Source organism: Lepisosteus oculatus, chromosome 25 (genome assembly GCF_040954835.1).
Source record: "Lepisosteus oculatus isolate fLepOcu1 chromosome 25, fLepOcu1.hap2, whole genome shotgun sequence".
Lineage (NCBI taxonomy): Eukaryota > Metazoa > Chordata > Actinopteri > Semionotiformes > Lepisosteidae > Lepisosteus > Lepisosteus oculatus.
Genome location: NC_090720.1, coordinates 6,284,989 through 6,302,580, shown reverse-complemented (window position 1 = coordinate 6,302,580; position 17,592 = coordinate 6,284,989). Strand labels below are relative to the sequence as shown.

Below are 17,592 nucleotides of genomic sequence, written 5' to 3'. Positions count from 1 at the left end.
CACCCCCTTGGCCCTTTCTCCAGGCTTGTTACTAGGCAACCCTGCTCCTACAAAGGCCAGGCCTCATCCAGCCAATGAGCCGGCGGTGTTTACTTTCAAACAGGTATCAGTCAAGAGGGGAGGAGGGCTGTTCTGCAGATACCTGTGAAACCCACACATTCCAGGCAGGCTGTTGTGTTCCTGCCTAAACCATCTCCTTATTTTTGCCACAGGAACACAGCAAAACATCTCTGCTGCACTTCTTTCTGGCTACACATGGGGGGCTGGTAGATTTAGTTTTTGTTTTGCAAAAATCTGAGATTCCACATAATGCAAATGAAAAAAAGTTTATAAAATTAATACATCTTTTGAATTAGGGAAATACTAAAAAAAGAATAGAATATGAAGAGGGTAGACTGGAGAGCTGCAAGGGAACAAGCAGAGGTTAACTCCACACTGAAAAATAAAACTAAGAATAAGCCGTCTTCAGGTGTGTAGGGTGACGATTATAACATATTTCTGTGACAACCCATCTCTCCTCCACATTTCTGCAGAGGCTACATAACCAAAAAATGTTCTCTTCACTTTTCAGTATAGAATTAACCTCTACTCTTTCCATAAAATATAAGTGTTTCCATTTAAAAAAAAATATTATATTAAAGAGTTGTCATTCCTGAAAGGAAACAGCAGATGTGTAAGGCCACACAAATAACCAGTCCTGTGGACCTTAGTTAACTAACCCATGTTGTCTTCTTCCCTGCTGCTGTTTGTGTTAATTGTATCTTACTTATCTTCACTTTTTTATACTTTTTATCAAAGACATTTTAATAACAACAATTTCTGAGAAACTCTTTTGAAGAATGTAACGCAATAAGAATCCGTCCTTCGGATGAGACGTAAAACCGAGGTCCTGACTCTCTGTGGTCATTAAAAATCCCAGGGCGCTTCTCGAAAAGAGTAGGGGTGTACCCCGGCGTCCTGGCCAAATTTCCCATCGGCCTTTATCAATCATGGCCTCCTAACAATCCCCCTCTATAAATTGGCTTCTTTACTCTGCTCTCCTCCCCACTGATAGCTGATGTGTGGGGAGCGTTCTGGCGCACTATGGCTGCCGTCGCATCATCCAGGTGGATGCACACTGGTGGTGGTGGAGGGGAGTCCCCATTACCTGTAAAGCGCTTTGAGTGGAGTGTCCAGAAAAGCGCTATATAAGTGAAAGCAATTATTATTATTATTATTATTAATAAGCTTAACTGACTGAACGAGGTAAAGTGCGGTTCTAGGATTTCGCCACTGGAGGGCAGCGTTCACTGCTCGGCAGCCCTGGCTAATGAAATCCGCCTCAAATGGCATCATCCAGGCCGCGGCTGGTTTTATTAGTCCACCACAGTCCATAAACATATTCCAGTCAGAGAAGCACAAGGACAAGTTTGTCGCCTTATTACAGTTTTCCACAGGATGTACTTCTTTACACAGGGAGCTGTGCGTAAGTGAGGAAACCACCCAGCCACCCTGCGGAACAAATTCACCGCAATCTTGCTAGATCTCGATCTTGTACAGATGAGCCCCGGTAACCAAGCTAGCAATATGGGATGCATAGCGTCCCCTAAACCGTCCCGTTCTGTGATCGAATGAACGGTTTTGGACGCACGGGCACTGAAAAGCTCCCTGTTTCCATGTTGCTGCTGGTCCGACGCCAGGTGACGGAATGGACCGGCAGAGCGCTGTCGGGCCAGGGCCGGCCTGCAGAGCCGCCAGCTGGGCGCCACGTCTCTCCGGCAGCCGGCGCTCGCTCGCCCTGCGGCGCGTCAAAGGACAGGTCGGCAGGACCGGAATATGTGGGTATTTCACAAAAACAGCGATTTCAAACGTCAAAAATCCGCATCGGGACAAGATCCTTTGATCCACCGCTCATGGTGGTGGCCGGGGCACGAGAGCACCCTCTCAGCAGTCAGCGAGGGAGTCTTACCTTGCTCCCGTAGATGGTAGTCCTGCGTTGGCCTAATTTCTCTGTAAAAGCCACCATGGAGAAAGCAGCGGTGAGGCCTTCTTCGAACTCCATGTTGACAACCTGAGAGGCAGTCACAGGGAAAGGTAATAATGTAATAATAATAATAATGTAATAATGTTTCTTTATCAGCCCTATACAATTTCTTGCATTAGGAATTTGTCTTTTCGCATACCCCAGCTTTTCTCTATGGAGACACAGACACACAGACAGGGAGAGAAGCCTGGGGTCAGAGCACAGGGTCAGCCATTGTACGGCGCCCCTGGAGCAGTTGGGGTTAAGGGCCTTGCTCAGGGGCCCAACGGAGTAGGATTCCTCTGCCGGCCGCGGGATTTGAACCGGCAACCTTCCAGTCACAGGCGCAGATCCTGAGCCACAGAGCCACCACTCCGCCCCAGGTCAGGTCAGGTCAGGTCAGGTCAGGTCAGCCCCGCGCACCGGCACCGCCAGAGACGAGAACTGAAACTCTCTGCTCACAAACACGCAGCTACAACAGACACTCGGCTGGCTCTAAAACTCAACTTTTCTGTTCGCACCGACGCGTGTGTTTCAGGGAAGGCAGAGGGGGGGGATCTTCTCGATGGCTAAAACACAATCAGCTCAGTGTCACAAAAGTGCATCCGTTGCTCCCTGACCTGTAACGACACGATTTGATGGGCTCGAGCAGGGAGCGCCTCTCACCTGATTGGTGCAGACGTCGTTGTCACATTGGTAGACGCAGCGGCCGTACGGACCAGTCCGCAGGGCCTCGGTCACTGACTCGATGTCGGGGACGGTGCTCTGGCACACCACCGATACGGGCCAGCCCACCGCACCCTGGGAGAGAGAGCATAACAAAACGAATGAGACGAGCAAAGGGGCCTTCTATTGTCAGGTTTGTCTCACAAAGACCTTAACAGCCAGCCACAGTGTTATCATTCCTGATGACGCCTCTTCTGCAGCCACCGAGCTGGGAGAACTGTGGTGGAAACAGGATGTTTGTGTCGGCACCCTGGTGGAAACAGCTCCCTGGAGAGGGGTATGCAGATCCCCGTATTTGCCAGTATGATGGCAGACTTTATTCTAGCTTTTTACTGCTGGGTTCCCCAATCTAGGCCCTTGTGACCCCCATTCTCTGCGGGGTTTTGTTGCAACTGAGCGCTTGTTTATTTATTTGAACCCCAAATTTAAGTAATCCCTTACGAATGAGGCATTTTATAATTGCTTTCACTACCGCAACTGGAAGAGATTTTCATGTTGCCTTTATCTTGACAACTGCAATGTTTCAGGAGCATAACATCCATTCAGGAGGTCCGACCAATTCCGCGCGACTGGAGTCCATGGGGAATGAACGTAGCAGACTCGGGACAGGCAAGGCCCATTAGCGGAATCCTGCTCATTGAGTAGTCCGCTGACAAACCCAGGAAAGGTTATTTTTCCATGGCCAGGGCTGCTGACAATTCTGTAATCTGATCCGAGTTGATCCGTGTGCATCTGTCCGACCTCTTCTGAAGATTTAAAATTGTTTCAACAAAAATGTGCGCGGCTCCGGAATCCCTTCTTGGAAGTCCAGTTTCAAGTTAAATTTCAGGGAAATCGGAAGAAGGGAGAGCTTGAGGGCACAGAAGCTTAATGAGGAGCTGGTTAACAGGCAGGAGACGGCATGTGGAGTTCAGAAAACCTCCATGTGTTTGAGAGGCGAATTCACTGAGAGACCACCCTGCTGTCACTACCCTGTTCGTGCTGCGGGATAACAATGTGAAAAAACATGCCTCTTCCTTCACATTTGTTTGAAACATGTTTCCACGTGTTGCAACACTCTTCTGCGAACTTGCTCACGGGCAGCACTCACTGCCCTAAACTGCACTGCCTTGAGTCTTTCAAAATCGGAGCTCAGTGCTACACTGCCAAGTTCCCATTACAACCCAGACTTCTTCAGCAGGGAGAGAAACTTCACGGGGAGAGACATGCAGCCCTGCGACTGTTCCTGCAGCACAGAGCCAGCAGTGCTGCTGTCACTGGCCGACAGCCATACCTGCGATCAGAATAAAGCGCTATAAGAAAAATGGGCAGCACGACAGTTCCAACCCCGAGCAGAGACCGAGCTCTAAGATCCAGACTAATTCCGACCTGTCTGCGCCAGTGCAGCTGGGCGAGAAACAAGTGTGTCAATGTCTGACTGACCTGTTTGACTCTGTCCAGGTAGATCCTGAGTGCTGAATACGGACAGGAGCCCTCTACAGGACAGTCCAAGCAGCGCTCTGTTGCTCCGGGAGGCTGAGGACAAAAAGGCACCATAAACACAGACCGTGGGGTAACTGATCTCACCCATAAACATGGCACAGGCTGAGCCCTGCTGTCTCAGACACAATGTGCCTTTGAAAGCCCGAAGGTTACAAGCCACGCAAAAACAAAACCCCCCCAAGGGAAAGATTACACCACCGAGATCTACTAACATCGTATAACAGCCCTGCGCCATCCCCACCTTCTGTTTCCAGGTCCCTAATGAGTTCTGTCTGAGATGCACATGCACAGGACGCACCTGGTTGTCCTTGGTAAAGTGGCTCAGGGATCCAAATGATGACACTTTCATGCACCTGGCAGAAGGAAAACACACGTTCAGCTCGAGCACACCTTGGCGTGCACTATCTGCCTTCCTACCGGGCCTCAGCTCTGCCTCATGGGTGACGGGGCCAGTAGACTTCCAGTACCAGTACCAGTACCAGTACCAGTACCAGTACCAGTACCAGTACCCTCCCACCCGCTCTCCCCAGAGAAGGAGATTGGTAGCACTTACATATGCACACATGAGGTCACTAAGAGGGCTATAGAGACCGGTAATGTGAAACGGCACATCAGAATGTCCCAGTGAAGCAGTATACCCTCCTCTGAGGTTTTGCCACCATCCCACGTCTATCAGCCCAATCCCAGAAGAGGCCACTCTAGGTTCCTTGAGCCCACTGCTCCTTTCATTCCATATTTGATCCTGCTTCTGAAGATCGCTTCAAGCAGACAATCAGACCGCAGTGGGGAAGCACCATCGCACACCGGCGTCCAGCGGTCTTACCTGCGACCTCCTGCCCAGTAGTGGATAAGGTCGAGGTCATGGCAGGATTTGGCCAACAGGGAGAAGGAGCTCTCCGCCTCATTCCGCCAGTTCCCCCGGACAAACGAGTGGGCAAAGTGATAGAACCCCACCTGGAGAGGAGCGGCAGAGACATACGTGTCATATGTGCAGCGACGCTTTTGATCAAGGGGGCTGGCTGCACCTGCAGGTACTCATTTGGGCTCAGCTCCCAGTGACCTAAATCAGTCCCGTGTTTGTCTTAACTAGCTCAGTTAAGAACTATCCCAAGCCCTTCAGGTGCAGATGCATTAAAGAGGCCTGGAATATTACAGGTGTGGAATACTCCTACAGGAGCGTGTTACAATGAGGCAGTTTCACCGCCACTCACCGGCTCCAGGTGCTGGATGTGGATGATGTCACCAATCACGTTGCTGTCTATCAGCTCCTGCAAAGACACAGAGGCACTGTCAGGCATGCCCCCCCTCTGCCAATCATTCTGCAGCTACTGGGATAAGCCAACGAGGAACCTCATTGGGCGGAGCGGTGGCTCTGTGGCTATGGATCTGCATCTGTGGCTGGAAGGTTGCCGGTTCGTATCCCACGGCCGGCAGAGGAATCCTACTCTGTTTGTATGTATTGTATTGTATGTGAATACACTGCACAGCCAACAGAACTACAAACAGAACCAGGGAAGCAGTGTAGTGCAGTAGTGTCTCTCATCTGGGGCCTTCCAAATGAACATGCAAAAGAGGAAATGCTAGTAAAGAAAACTAATAATGAAATAAGCAGATTCATTGCTGTTTCTCTGATCTTTGACTACATACAAATGGAGAGGCATAAGGTCATGACAGGAAAACAACTACTGGTATGAATACCAAGCTACACCTTCATTGTATATCAATTTAAAATACATCTCATAAGCCTTTGAAGAATGCATCCTTATTAACTGTTCACATTTGCAGTTTTCTGATGTAGCAGCATGGAAATAAAACGACAAAATGCTTCAGCTGACAAGAATTCTTCAGAATGTATTTTTTTTCAGTTCTTTGTCCACATCAAAACAGGACAGATTTCCTATGCTTGTTACATCAAAAAGGTAAAAAAAGGCAATGACCAATGTTACTATTGTAGTCTGGCACACACTTGACGCTGTTCGGATAACCTATTTACAACAGAGAACACTGGCAAAAGGGTTAAATTCTCCAACCTCTGCTTTTACAAGGAATCTGAGACATATGACAGGCCTCTTTGCTCATCTTAAAATTCCCTCCAGTGCAAAAACCAATCAGAGACTGTCTGTGGCCGAGCAGGGAGACTGACAGCCAATCAGAAGCCATGCAGGTGAGAGAGGGCAGCCTGGGGACCAATAGGAGGTAAGTGGAGTGAGTTCTCTTAGACTTCGAGCCAATGAGAGAGGGCTGCTTTGCAGAAGCAACCAGACAGGAGCCACTCAAGGGCAGGCAGACGCTGGCAATGCTGAGAAGCACTTTGGCTGCAAGAGTTACTGGAAATTTCCATAGGAGAGCAGCAGGGGGGGGGGGAGGGTGAAGAGGGGAGACAATGCGCAAGCGTGAAAGAAGAAAGCTGTCAGCTCTGCTCGCTCTCCCCCTGTGTGTCTCTCACTCTCTCTCCAGGGAGGAGGTGTAGGGGGTTTCAGGAAACATCACCAAGAATAGCACTTTGGAAATGTCTCAAGTTACAGAAAGTAATGCTCTGAATATATTCCCTCCATCCCTCTCTCTCTCTCCAGTGCTTATCCGTACTCTCAACGTCCCCTTCTCCCGCGGCCCTGTCTCTGCGTCCATCCCGCCTTCTAGTCTCAACTTCCTTGTTGCCGCCAAAGACTCCTTGTCTCTCCCTCTTCCTTTCTTGCATTCAACCTGAATTTCTCTCCTCTCTGTCCCCCAGAAATCCCCACTCCTACCCTCGGGTGTCTTCTGCTGTCCCCGAGATGTCTGGACATAGCCTCGCTGGCCGCTGGTGGCTTGGGTGAGGTGGCTTCTGCCAGCCTTGTGCTAAATTCAGCCTGTATATTTGCAATCTGCTCCCAAGTCCCTCAAACCATCTTAGTCATTAAAGGGACTTCCCAACCTGCTACAGAACACCATCTCCCACAAGCAGTCTTTCTGAGCGTCAGTTACTGGAACCATGTTTCCCTCTTGCAACTACTTTCACTTTACAGGCGATCCAAACTGCTACCTCTATCATACATGGAAACATCCAGGAGCTCTGATGCAGTTTCTGGGGTAGGGACTCAGTATCACTAAAGCTCTGGTTGCCAAGGGCACGTATTCAATCATTTGACTGTGCATTCTTTAAAACAGTGTGGCACAGTGATGCAGTGGTGTCTACCGAGTCCTTGGCTGGGGCAGCACATTCAGAAGTCAAGGCAGAAGTCTTGTTTCTTCGCAGTACGAGAACCCTGGGGTCAGTTCTGGACCTGGGGTGCTATCTGTGTGGAGTTTGATTGTTCTCCCCACATTCACATGCTTCCCCACTGTATTGTATTGCACCAGCAGCCATATCACCCTGCAACTCACAACTGGCAACCCACTGAAGCTAAGCAGGTGTGAGCCTGGTCAGTACCTGGATGGGAGACCTCCTGGGAAAAACTAAGGTTGCTGCTGGAAGAGGTGTTAGTGGGGCCAGCAGGGGGCGCTCACCCTGTGGTCCATGTGGGTCCTAATGCCCCAGTATAGTGATGGGGACACTATACTGTAAACAGGCGCCGTCCTTCGGATGAGACGTAAAACCGAGGTCCTGACTCTCTGTGGTCATTAAAAATCCCAGGGTGCTTCTCGAAAAGAGTAGGGGTGTAACCCCGGTGTCCTGGCCAAATTTCCAATTGGCCCTTACCAATCATGGCCTCCTAATAATCCCCCTCTATGAATTGGCTACATTACTCTGCTGTCCTCCCCACTGAGAGCTGATGTGTGGTGAGCGTTCTGGCGCACTATGGCTGCCGTCGCATCATCCAGGTGGATGCTGCACATTGGTGGTGGTGGAGGGGATCCCCATTACCTGTAAAGCGCTTTGAGTGGAGTGTCCAGAAAAGCGCTATATAAGTGTAAGCAATTATTATTATTATTATTATTATTATTGTACTCCAGTTTCCTCCCACAGTCCAAAGAAGGCTGGCAGGTTTCTCGGCTTCTTGGCCCTGGTGTGAGTATGTATTTGTGTCTGCAGTTAGAAAAGGCATGGATGGATTTTGAAAACTTCAAAAGTCTAAAGAAAACTAAAGAAATGGGTGGAGCACACGTGGCAAAGTTCAACTAACTGAACAAGATCTGGGGGAGAGAAGAGGCATCCACACGGTCTCAGGATCTGCAGCAGCAGAATGAGATCTAGCTGTACTTCTTAGGAGCAATTTTTCGCACACAAACCCAACTCCACTCGGAGTTACAGGTATCTCCGTCTCCACCTAGCCTCATAAAAAAATAGATCATCTGTCCTCTGCTCTTCACTGGAACAGTCGAGAGCTCCGTGACACAGTCACACCTGAAAGCAAAATCTCACCTTCCCAGAAGCGCTCTGTTACACTGTGGGTGTGGGAAAGCACCCTGAGAATCAGAGGCGAGTGAAAGAGAAAGTACTGTGCAGAAAGTACTGACTGGCGTCAGTTTTCTGTCCCATGTAAGAGTGACAGGGAGGCTGTAGGAAAGGTAAAAGACCGGCCCATGGCAGTGAGCCACACCTGTAATTAAGCTTGCAAAGCTAACAGTAAAGAAGGCCCCCTAATCTCCTACAATGTTTCCACTGCAGTGAGTAATACTGAACTAATGGCCATGCGGAGGACCATGGGAAACCCATTCAAAACTGGAGGGCCACTGCGGTGCGGAACAATAGAAAGGAGCATTCTTGGCTCCCACAGTGCCCTCGCCAATTCTTCAGCCACTGTGAACCTTCCCCCTCTAATCCTGACCTTTGATCTTTGACCCCGCCCCTCCTGCCCATTCGGAAATTCCTAGGGGTCAAGTTACATCCTCCCTCCCCACCTCTTGGTCCAGGTGTTATTACACAGACCTGCCAGCATTCAGGTGGTAAAATGTCCTTCAAGCCATGAGGGCTCCCAAGAAGCATCCACAATAACTACCATGTATATCAACCCTCCAGGTCCAGGACGCTCTCTCTCGGGTGTCATTTGGTCTTGATCAAATGTCCGCCTCTCATTTTGCAGTCTCGTTTTGGTCACGTGATTGCAGCCTACTTTTGCTGCAGAGCAGAACCAGGCTTGTGGTTCCCAGCACAGGAAACTGTGGCACATGTGGTCCCACAAGAACCTTTCACCCCAAATCAGCAGAAATGTATGAAAATGCACTTTTATACGCGTCTGAGAGCAGCACACAGCACTCTCACCTGTGGAAGTGTTTAACTAAACTTAACTAATTAGAATGTAGCCCTGCAGTATAATGTTTTAGAATTACATTTATACTTAGAATTATTGAATTAGTGGAGATAATTGTTTTCCATTTCAATGGGATGTCCCTGTTCGTAGAGACAGCTGAAACCATCCTTCCCTGGCCTAAGTAATATAAGAATGGAAATCTCTGGATAGGCTAAAAGAAAGGAATAAAATGATAAAGGGCTGTAATAAAGTATACAGGGCAAGAAAGGTCAATGAAAAGGGATGTGGACAATGAAGGAGAAGAAGTGAGAGGAAGAGTGTCCAGCAGGACAGGGATGGGAGAAGGAATGGAGACAAGAAGAAGGGTGAAGGTTACCTTTATCCTGCGGACGGCAGGGTAGTATCTGAGTACATGGCACACAGCCAGCATCACCCCGCTCTGAGTGCATGTGGACACGATCTCCGAGCAGTCTGCAGCGGTCACCTGAGACACACACAGGTGGGCGGTCAGACAGGCAGAGGCACAGATACACCCCACAGGCCGAAACACACCCAGAGGTGAATCACAGATTCATGTTGAGACTCACACAGATTCAAACGAAACCCGACAGGCACCTCTGGGCATGCAGACACAAGAAGAGACTTTCCATTTACAGGGCAGTGTGGGGATAACGCGATAAAGAAGGAAAGCAGTGATGGGATGTGTAGCTAAAACTGTACAATTTAAATCAAGGTAAGCTAAAACTGTACAAGGCACAAGTAAAACCATGTTTATGATACTGTGTGTGTACAATTCTGGTCACCACATTAAAAGATCCTGCTTCTCTGGAATCAGTCCAGAGAAGAGCAGTGAGATACATTCTCAAGCTCAAAGGAATGTCCTACACTGATAGGCTAAAAGAATCTCAGTTTTGGAACAAAAATGGCTATAAAGGGAATTGAAATGTTCCAAGCCCTCCAAGGCACATGCAGTGGAATTCAGACTGAACAGTGAAATGCAAAACAAGGGAACAATTGGAGAATAAAGGCTAAGAACTTTCAAAATAGGTGCACAGATTTACACAAAGAGTTGTGAGAGCCGGCAACATGTTAGCCAAACATGCTGTTGAGCCCAAAACCCTGACTTCTTTCAAGAAATAACTGGATGAGATCTCAGATCACTCAGTTAGCAGCAACCGAACAAGCTAGCTGGACCACATTGCTTCCTGTCATTTGTAGATAATCTTATATTACAGCGTTAAGCATTAACACATTTGTGAGGCATCCAGAATGTCAGAAGCTGTTGAGTTCAGCCACAATAAAAAGGTCCACTCACTGCCATGGGCTTCTCCAGGAGGATGTGGTAGCCCTTCCGAGCGAAGGCCACAGCAGGGTCCTGAAAAACACAACCCAGCTTCACAAGCACAGACTCCAGCAACGCCCGAGCAGAGCAGCCCCTGTGCCCATACCGAGGTTCTTCCCCAGACTTTTCTTTCCAGATTTTTACAGCACAGACCTCTCTCGGGTTCTGGAAAACGCCAGTCAAACATGGCCAATTTGGAACACTGGGTACTTTACAGCTGGATAGACACCCAAGCATACCATAAAACCTCTGCTGCCTGCTGATCTAGCCAGTGCAAGTTCAAGTCAAGCCTATGCCCCAGTTCAGTTTCAATCTCTATTTAGTTCAGGACTAAGGCAGATCCCTCACTTTTAGTTTTAGAAGATGAGGAGTGTGCACACGTTTTGAGCTAAACCTATGTCTAAGAGTTCTGCCAAACATGGCACAGAACCCTGAATATTGACTTAGAGCAGAATTTTAGAATCTTCTGGGATATTCTTCAAATTTTGTCCAGGGGACAATAAAGCTTGAAATGCTTGCGACAAAGAAGATGTTAGGGAAGAAGAGAAGGCCCAGTTCACATCAAAGCCTGAGTGAATGGGAACCCCTCTCCTGGACGCACCTTGTGAAGTCTGTCAGGGGTGGAGATGATCACTGCGTCCGCAAACTTCTCCCTCTGTGCAGCAGTGCGCCAGTCTGGTGCACACAAAAAGAAAACCCAGAAAGTACCACTCTGTCAGGGGGTAGCCTGCAGACCTACAGTATGTCCAGATGAAACCTTGAAACATCAAGGTCTGTGAAACATCAAGGACAGCTCATGTTGGTAAGCCCCATATTTGCTATTCTTCTTCTTTAAGGCAAAAATATGGAAAAAGTGTTTGAATGTGTTTCTGTTAGAAAATGTTTTTGGATTCAACACCAAGTTCACTTCTCAGACAAACTGAAGGGTATTCACTCCAGGAGTTTCTAATATCTACAATGGCAGTATCTAGAGGAAGCTTCGTTTACTTTCATTGCACCCAATAATATGGCAGACCAGCTGGCCCACATTCAGATACAGCTGTATTACTTAAAGCACTGACATGTCAAGATCCTGTTTTTTTCTGCGTCTTTACCAGTCAAATTTCTGTGTCGTCTTTGAAATGAAACAATGTGGCAACACATCCATATCAATGCTTATGGTGCTTTAGACAGGCAAAGCATATGGTGTCACAGTGCAAGGTTTATGGTATGTGAACGTGCATTTAACAACTGAAAACAGGAGCCACTTCTTTACACAAGGGGTAGTGGGAGTGTGGAACAAGTTACCCAGCTCTGTGGTTGAATCTAATACTCTGGCTTCTTTCAGGAAATGGCTGGATCCATTAGCTGATCGATAAGTACTAACTACCAAATGGCCTCCTCTCATTTGTAGCCATTTGTATGTTCTTACGTACCATCAAACACATTTGTGTCTTCTATACAGTGCTGCTCCTGCAGTCTACCGCGAGCAAATGGATTGGGGTCTGCAACTCCCACCACCTGGAACACAATCCGCATGCTAGCCAAGAGAAACTCCAAGCGGTAGCGAACATTACCCTGCGCAATTCTGCTGTGGACAAAAAACTCCTCCACAGGGTGGAAGCAAGAGCTTGAGATTTCCAGCAATCTGCAACCACCCATCAGTTCAGATCCTCCAATTAACATGGAAACAAATTCAGAAAGGAATCGCACCTGAGAGCAAAACACCGTGAGGCAACAGCAATCAACACTGCACCACCAAGTCAAAATGGAAGTAGCTAAAATACTTTTAACAGCCTGAAACCACAGAGAAAGAGCCCCTCCTAGAGCCCCCACCTGTGCGAGTGTTTTTCTGCTGTTTTGTTGTTTTCTAACCTCGCGCTCGTTACACAGTTTCAGTTCTGTTTATGAAACGGTCTGTGACCGTGATGCAGCTTCTCAGCGCCATTCTGCTCCTGCATGACAATCTGACGGGGTGTGTGAAGCAGTGGGAGTACCTGAGCCTGGGCGACTGTCCAGTGGGGAGCTGGCCTGAGCATCAGTGTCCGGATGACACTGCAATTCCATCGGCTCCTCTGATCACCCAGAGCCATGTTCCTGGAGTCTCATGGTTCTGTGTCCATGTGTCCTGTATCCCCACCCTCCGTGGTATCAGCTGTGGACACGTAATGTACTGTGGAACCTTGATCCTACATTATGTGTGTGTCTGCATAATGTCCTATTTCTCAATAGATATTTCTCAATTATTCTGTGCTTATTTACCTACAAACTGATGCCTGCAGATGAGCGAAACAGAATGTACTCCTGTGCATGTTTGCTGTGTATGTCAGAGCTGAAATGTCTCTTCCCAGCTGTGCATCGTTTCCTGAATAGCCCTTACAACGTTAATGAACACTGAGGCTCAAGTGTTTGACAGGAGAGAGTGTTTTAGCCATGGTTATCCTCTCTCCTGTCTCTCTCCCGCCTCCTTGCCCTCTCCACTCTTTCCCCATACTCTTTTCCCCTCTCCTCTCTCCCTGCTCCATGCCCTCTCCCTCCTCTTTCCCTCCCTCATCTTAGAACAAAATCCACTAGAGACCACAGGGCAATTTTTGGAGGGGTTCCAGTATCCATGGCAACCAGCCAAGGCAGCAGGCTGACCAAAAAAAAAGCAGCTAATGAAAAAAAAAAAGAAATAACAGGAAATGACTTCACAAAGACCCCCCCCCCCCCCTCCTCCTTCTTGCTCTCATTTTCCAGTTGCAGTGAATGAGTAATGTTTGGACTAGCTTCCTAAGTTTTTTTTTTTTTTAGAATATATTTATTTGACCACCACTTGTCTGGATTCCTAGTCAGAAACCCAGCTGAAGATCCCAGACAGCAGTGGCAGAGTTAGGCCACAGTAACTCTATCAGACCCCTGTGATTCAAACTCCCTTTCAGGCTCTCAGTTTAGAATCAAAGGGAGAAGATAAAGACGTGAGAAAGATGAAAGAGCACATTAGTCTGCCCTGAAAGCTTTTTCAGCCTTCGACTTCTGTCGGCGTGGGTTTCAGAATTGCAGCCGGAAACCCGTACAGTATGAAGACCAGCAGGTAGAACTGACAGGGCTGCAGCCTTTTTGATCGCTCACAACTGTCGCTTTGGGTTTCCTCCAATAGTTTTTGTGCGCCTTTCCAAACAGCGGATAAAAATACAACCTCTGCTTCTCACAGCAACGGTTTTCTGCATGAAGAGCGCTCTCCATACCCGGTTTCCTGAACGCACAGTGTAGGTGAAAGGTTCGGCCTTCTCAGTGCTTCGCCACGGCCTGCCTCGGACGGGCGCGAGGCGTCAGCGGAGGGGGTCTTACCCTCATGCGCTGTGGGTGCAGGAGGGCGAAGCGCGCGTACATCTCCCCGCGGTTCCCCGCGCCGGCGACGACCACGTCCACGCGCGCCGCCATGGCGACGGGTTGAGAGCCGATCAATCCCAGCGGCCTCCTCTGTGGATCCCCTGCTCAGACTCCCGCCAGGAGGGGATTGAGAAGTGCAGAATCGGACAGCCTGAGATTTCTCAGAAAAAAAAGAAAATAGCCATAAAAAGAATAAGTTTGAGCAAGAGAGGCAACATCACATTTACAGATTAGTTAAGCAGTAGTAGTCAGGGTACACGTCTCTCTCTTCTGGCAGGGGTGTAAAATAGTATGTTATTCTGTATTATTTATTTGCTTAGACGCCCTTACCTACAGCAACATGTTAATTCAATTGCTACAGTAAAATACCCAGCTGTATAAAGGTGTACAAAAGCAATCTTGTAATCTTTTACAAAGGTGTTAGCCTATTAAAATAACTAACAATTACATGATCCTGTTCTTTCATTTAAGGCCTACTAAATTCACTGCTGCATGGTGCTAAGTTCTCATTTTCTACTCAATGCAAATGCTATGGAAAAAACACTTCTCTCCAGGCTTCTCAAATACCATAAAAGGAAAAAAAAAACAATGGGGAAGTATCTTTGTGTGCACAGTGCTCTGAAGCCCATTTGTTGACTTGCTAATGGCAAACAGTCACATACTTAACCCCCTTCAGATTCTCACAATAACCCTGTAGGAGCATCAGCTCGTTCGTTATGGAACAACTACCGAGCCTGAGATAACTAAAGAAACTAACAGAAAATCATGCGCCAGAAGACTAACAACAAGGAAGTACTTATGGGTATGGGCGAGGGGAAATGTGAGCAGACAGTAAATTTAAAAAGAGCAAAATAAAAACCAGTCCACCGGGCTGCAAACTCCAGCTCTGTAGCACAGCCATTGCCGCCGTCAGTTCAGTCCGGCCCGCCAGAACAAATTCCATTCCACAGTTTTCACACCACCAGTTCCAGCATTGGAGCTGCTAAGACAATGGAGCCAGTCTGGCAACACTGCATGACAGGAGCCCACGCCATCTGTGAGCACTGAGCAGCCTTTGTCATATCAGGCTCATTACATTAAACAGCAAAGCGGCTCTTAGTGAAAATATGGAAAGTACAGTATCCCTCATTCACCTTGTTGGAACTGAGACAAATACAGGAGAATGAGAATACACTGCCCCCTTCTGTAGGCAGAGAGGAATGACAGGTGATGGGAGCTCTTCAAATAGAAATTGTTCTCATCCAAATTTACTTTTTTGGTTTACAATTTCCCTCTGTGTTCAAATTGTCATTGTTAAAGCAATGTGGATCGCAATTGTATGTTTGCAGTGATGCCTTTTTTTGCTCTCTGTCCACTCGTTTTTGCAACATGCAATACCCCCAATTCATTTTGTTTTTGCATGGAATACATCCAGACCGAGACATTCCTCCAGCCGAACTCTCGGCTCTTGTCCTCTCCATCTCCACCGGAGCCTACGACGGGACAGCAGGGAGAAACAGAACATGGCACTCCAAGGAGAGGGCTCGGCTCGGACGCCCTCGGCCTGGCAACAGGGACTCCAGTTCAAAGGGCGAGTGTGTTCTGCAATTCTTTATGTGACAGGCCACACACCAGGCATCGAGAGTGTCACAGCAGAAATCAAAAAGTTAAAAAGTAAAGTTAGATAAAAGAACTCAGAATAACACATATGTAAAGCAGTACATCTTTATGCAAAGTAAAGTTAAGAGAATACTGTCTGTCCGTGTGCGTCTTTGTCTTGCGGGGGGGTAGGAGCAGGGAGCGAAAGAGATTACAGGGTGCGGGGGGGCGTCGATCTGAATGGAACAGCTGCCTTGTTCAGCTCCCATCTGCAACACAATGCCCTCAACACAATATGCTAATGACACAGCGACAGTAAACAAAGACTCAGAAGTGGCCTCGCTGTGTGTCAGCGGGCCGCGAGTGACTCACACAGGAGACACGCGGCCGGGCTGGATCAGCGGCGATCTCCGAGACAGTATCATAACAATAACGGAGCAATAATCATGACAATAATAAACCACGTAATGTCCCTGTTTGAAACAACTGCCACCTCCACGATAGAAATCGGCGAAGACGAAAACGTATCCTTCTTCTAAATGTGCGCAAATTTTATTTTTCAAAGAGAACAAAACGTAACATAAATGCCGAAATCTAAATCGCTCCTGGATTGTCGATAATTAGGTTTATGGCATAGATGATGTTTTTTCACCCCCTAATTTTATTCCTTCCGTGTTCATTTCCTGATACACTCTCCGCAAACAAGACACCTTAAATTAGTCGTAAGAGTCGTTTTCGGTCAGATGACACCCATCACAGGGATGAATAACCTTCAGACATTGGCCTTCGGTCTTCCGGTTCATTTTGCGTTTAGTTCAAGCGGTAGAGTGGACGCCAAAGTTGAAATACGGTACTTAATGTGTTCAGATCTTCTCTAATAAATATGGTACCGACTTCTCGTGATATTATCACTCGCTAAAAGGGATTTTTAATTTGACATTTTCCCATTTTTACGTCAGAATTACTATGTTAACCACGGTGAATATACTCAAATCATTTTGGATCCGGTTGTAACGATTATTAATCCAATACACTGTTGCACTTAAACCATTGCCTTATATGTGATTTTCGGCTTCTGTGAATCGTACCGTTTTAAAGAACACAGCACAACTCAACGCATTGCGTTGTACGGTATGATTTTAAAGCACTCAAACTCTGACAATGTTACAGGTGGGGGCGCTAGCACTGACGTCTGTACCTAATTAACATCGCACATTTTGAGGAACAATGCACTGTAGCTTTTCATTAAAACAAAAATGAATGGTAAATTAGGACAAGCTAAACGAAACTGGAAATTCTGGGTAAAATCCGGATGTATAAAAATGATGACATTTTAAGAATAACGCGCGGAATTCTGGAAACAAAAATGCCCGAAGTGACTTTTATCCAGGTTTCTGTTTAGTGCAGGAGACGAATCCACACAGAGCTACAGCTCAGTAGTCTGTTTTCGCTCCGATTCATCTTATGCGTGATAATGCGACGCCCGATTCGAGAAGTCTGCGTTGCCTTTCTGTCCGTCGTTGCTGCAGGACTGTGATGCAGGAAGAACGGCGCTCTCCCTACCTGCAGGTCCTGCCGGCCGCCCCGGCGTCTCCTCGCCTTGCTCTGCGCGCTGCAGCTCGGCTCGGGGCGCCTGTCTTAGCGCGGGGCCTCCGAGCGGCCTAAAGACCCGGCTGAGACGCGCGAGACCTGGGCGAAAAAAAATCCGTGTTTTATTTTCGAATTCGCTGAAGGCGCTAAACGAGGAAGGACGCGACGCGGAGGTGTTGGTGCAAGACCACGCATTTGTTTTATTCTCTGTTGTTTCAGAGCTCCGTTGTCCCAAATTCAGCACCACAGCAATTCAATAGAAAAAATGCAACACTGAAGTCTTTTTGGTGTACTGTATTTATATTTAATCATTAGATGTTTTCATACTTTGGATTGTTGATGTTATCTAT

General features: G+C 47.7%; 1 protein-coding gene across 3 annotated transcripts in view; it reads right to left on the bottom strand.

Moving 5' to 3' along the window:
- Positions 1 to 17,592, bottom strand: part of LOC102682744 (oxidoreductase P35) — a 25,566-nt gene extending 7,974 nt beyond the window's left edge. Inside the window, exons 1-12 of one of the 3 annotated variants that reach the window (XM_069183708.1) lie at positions 17,216 to 17,592; positions 14,033 to 14,234; positions 12,139 to 12,223; positions 11,325 to 11,398; positions 10,697 to 10,756; positions 9,758 to 9,865; positions 5,422 to 5,478; positions 5,034 to 5,164; positions 4,452 to 4,563; positions 4,151 to 4,243; positions 2,669 to 2,803; positions 1,949 to 2,050 (exon numbers count right to left, since the gene is read on the bottom strand). In XM_069183708.1, coding sequence (XP_069039809.1) covers positions 1,949 to 2,050; positions 2,669 to 2,803; positions 4,151 to 4,243; positions 4,452 to 4,563; positions 5,034 to 5,164; positions 5,422 to 5,478; positions 9,758 to 9,865; positions 10,697 to 10,756; positions 11,325 to 11,398; positions 12,139 to 12,223; positions 14,033 to 14,125 — 1,050 coding nt within the window. In that variant the 5' untranslated portion in view covers positions 14,126 to 14,234; positions 17,216 to 17,592. The remainder of the gene's footprint in view (positions 1 to 1,948; positions 2,051 to 2,668; positions 2,804 to 4,150; positions 4,244 to 4,451; positions 4,564 to 5,033; positions 5,165 to 5,421; positions 5,479 to 9,757; positions 9,866 to 10,696; positions 10,757 to 11,324; positions 11,399 to 12,138; positions 12,224 to 14,032; positions 14,235 to 17,215) is intronic. The other 2 variants (XM_069183709.1, XM_069183710.1) reach the window with 2 other exon arrangements.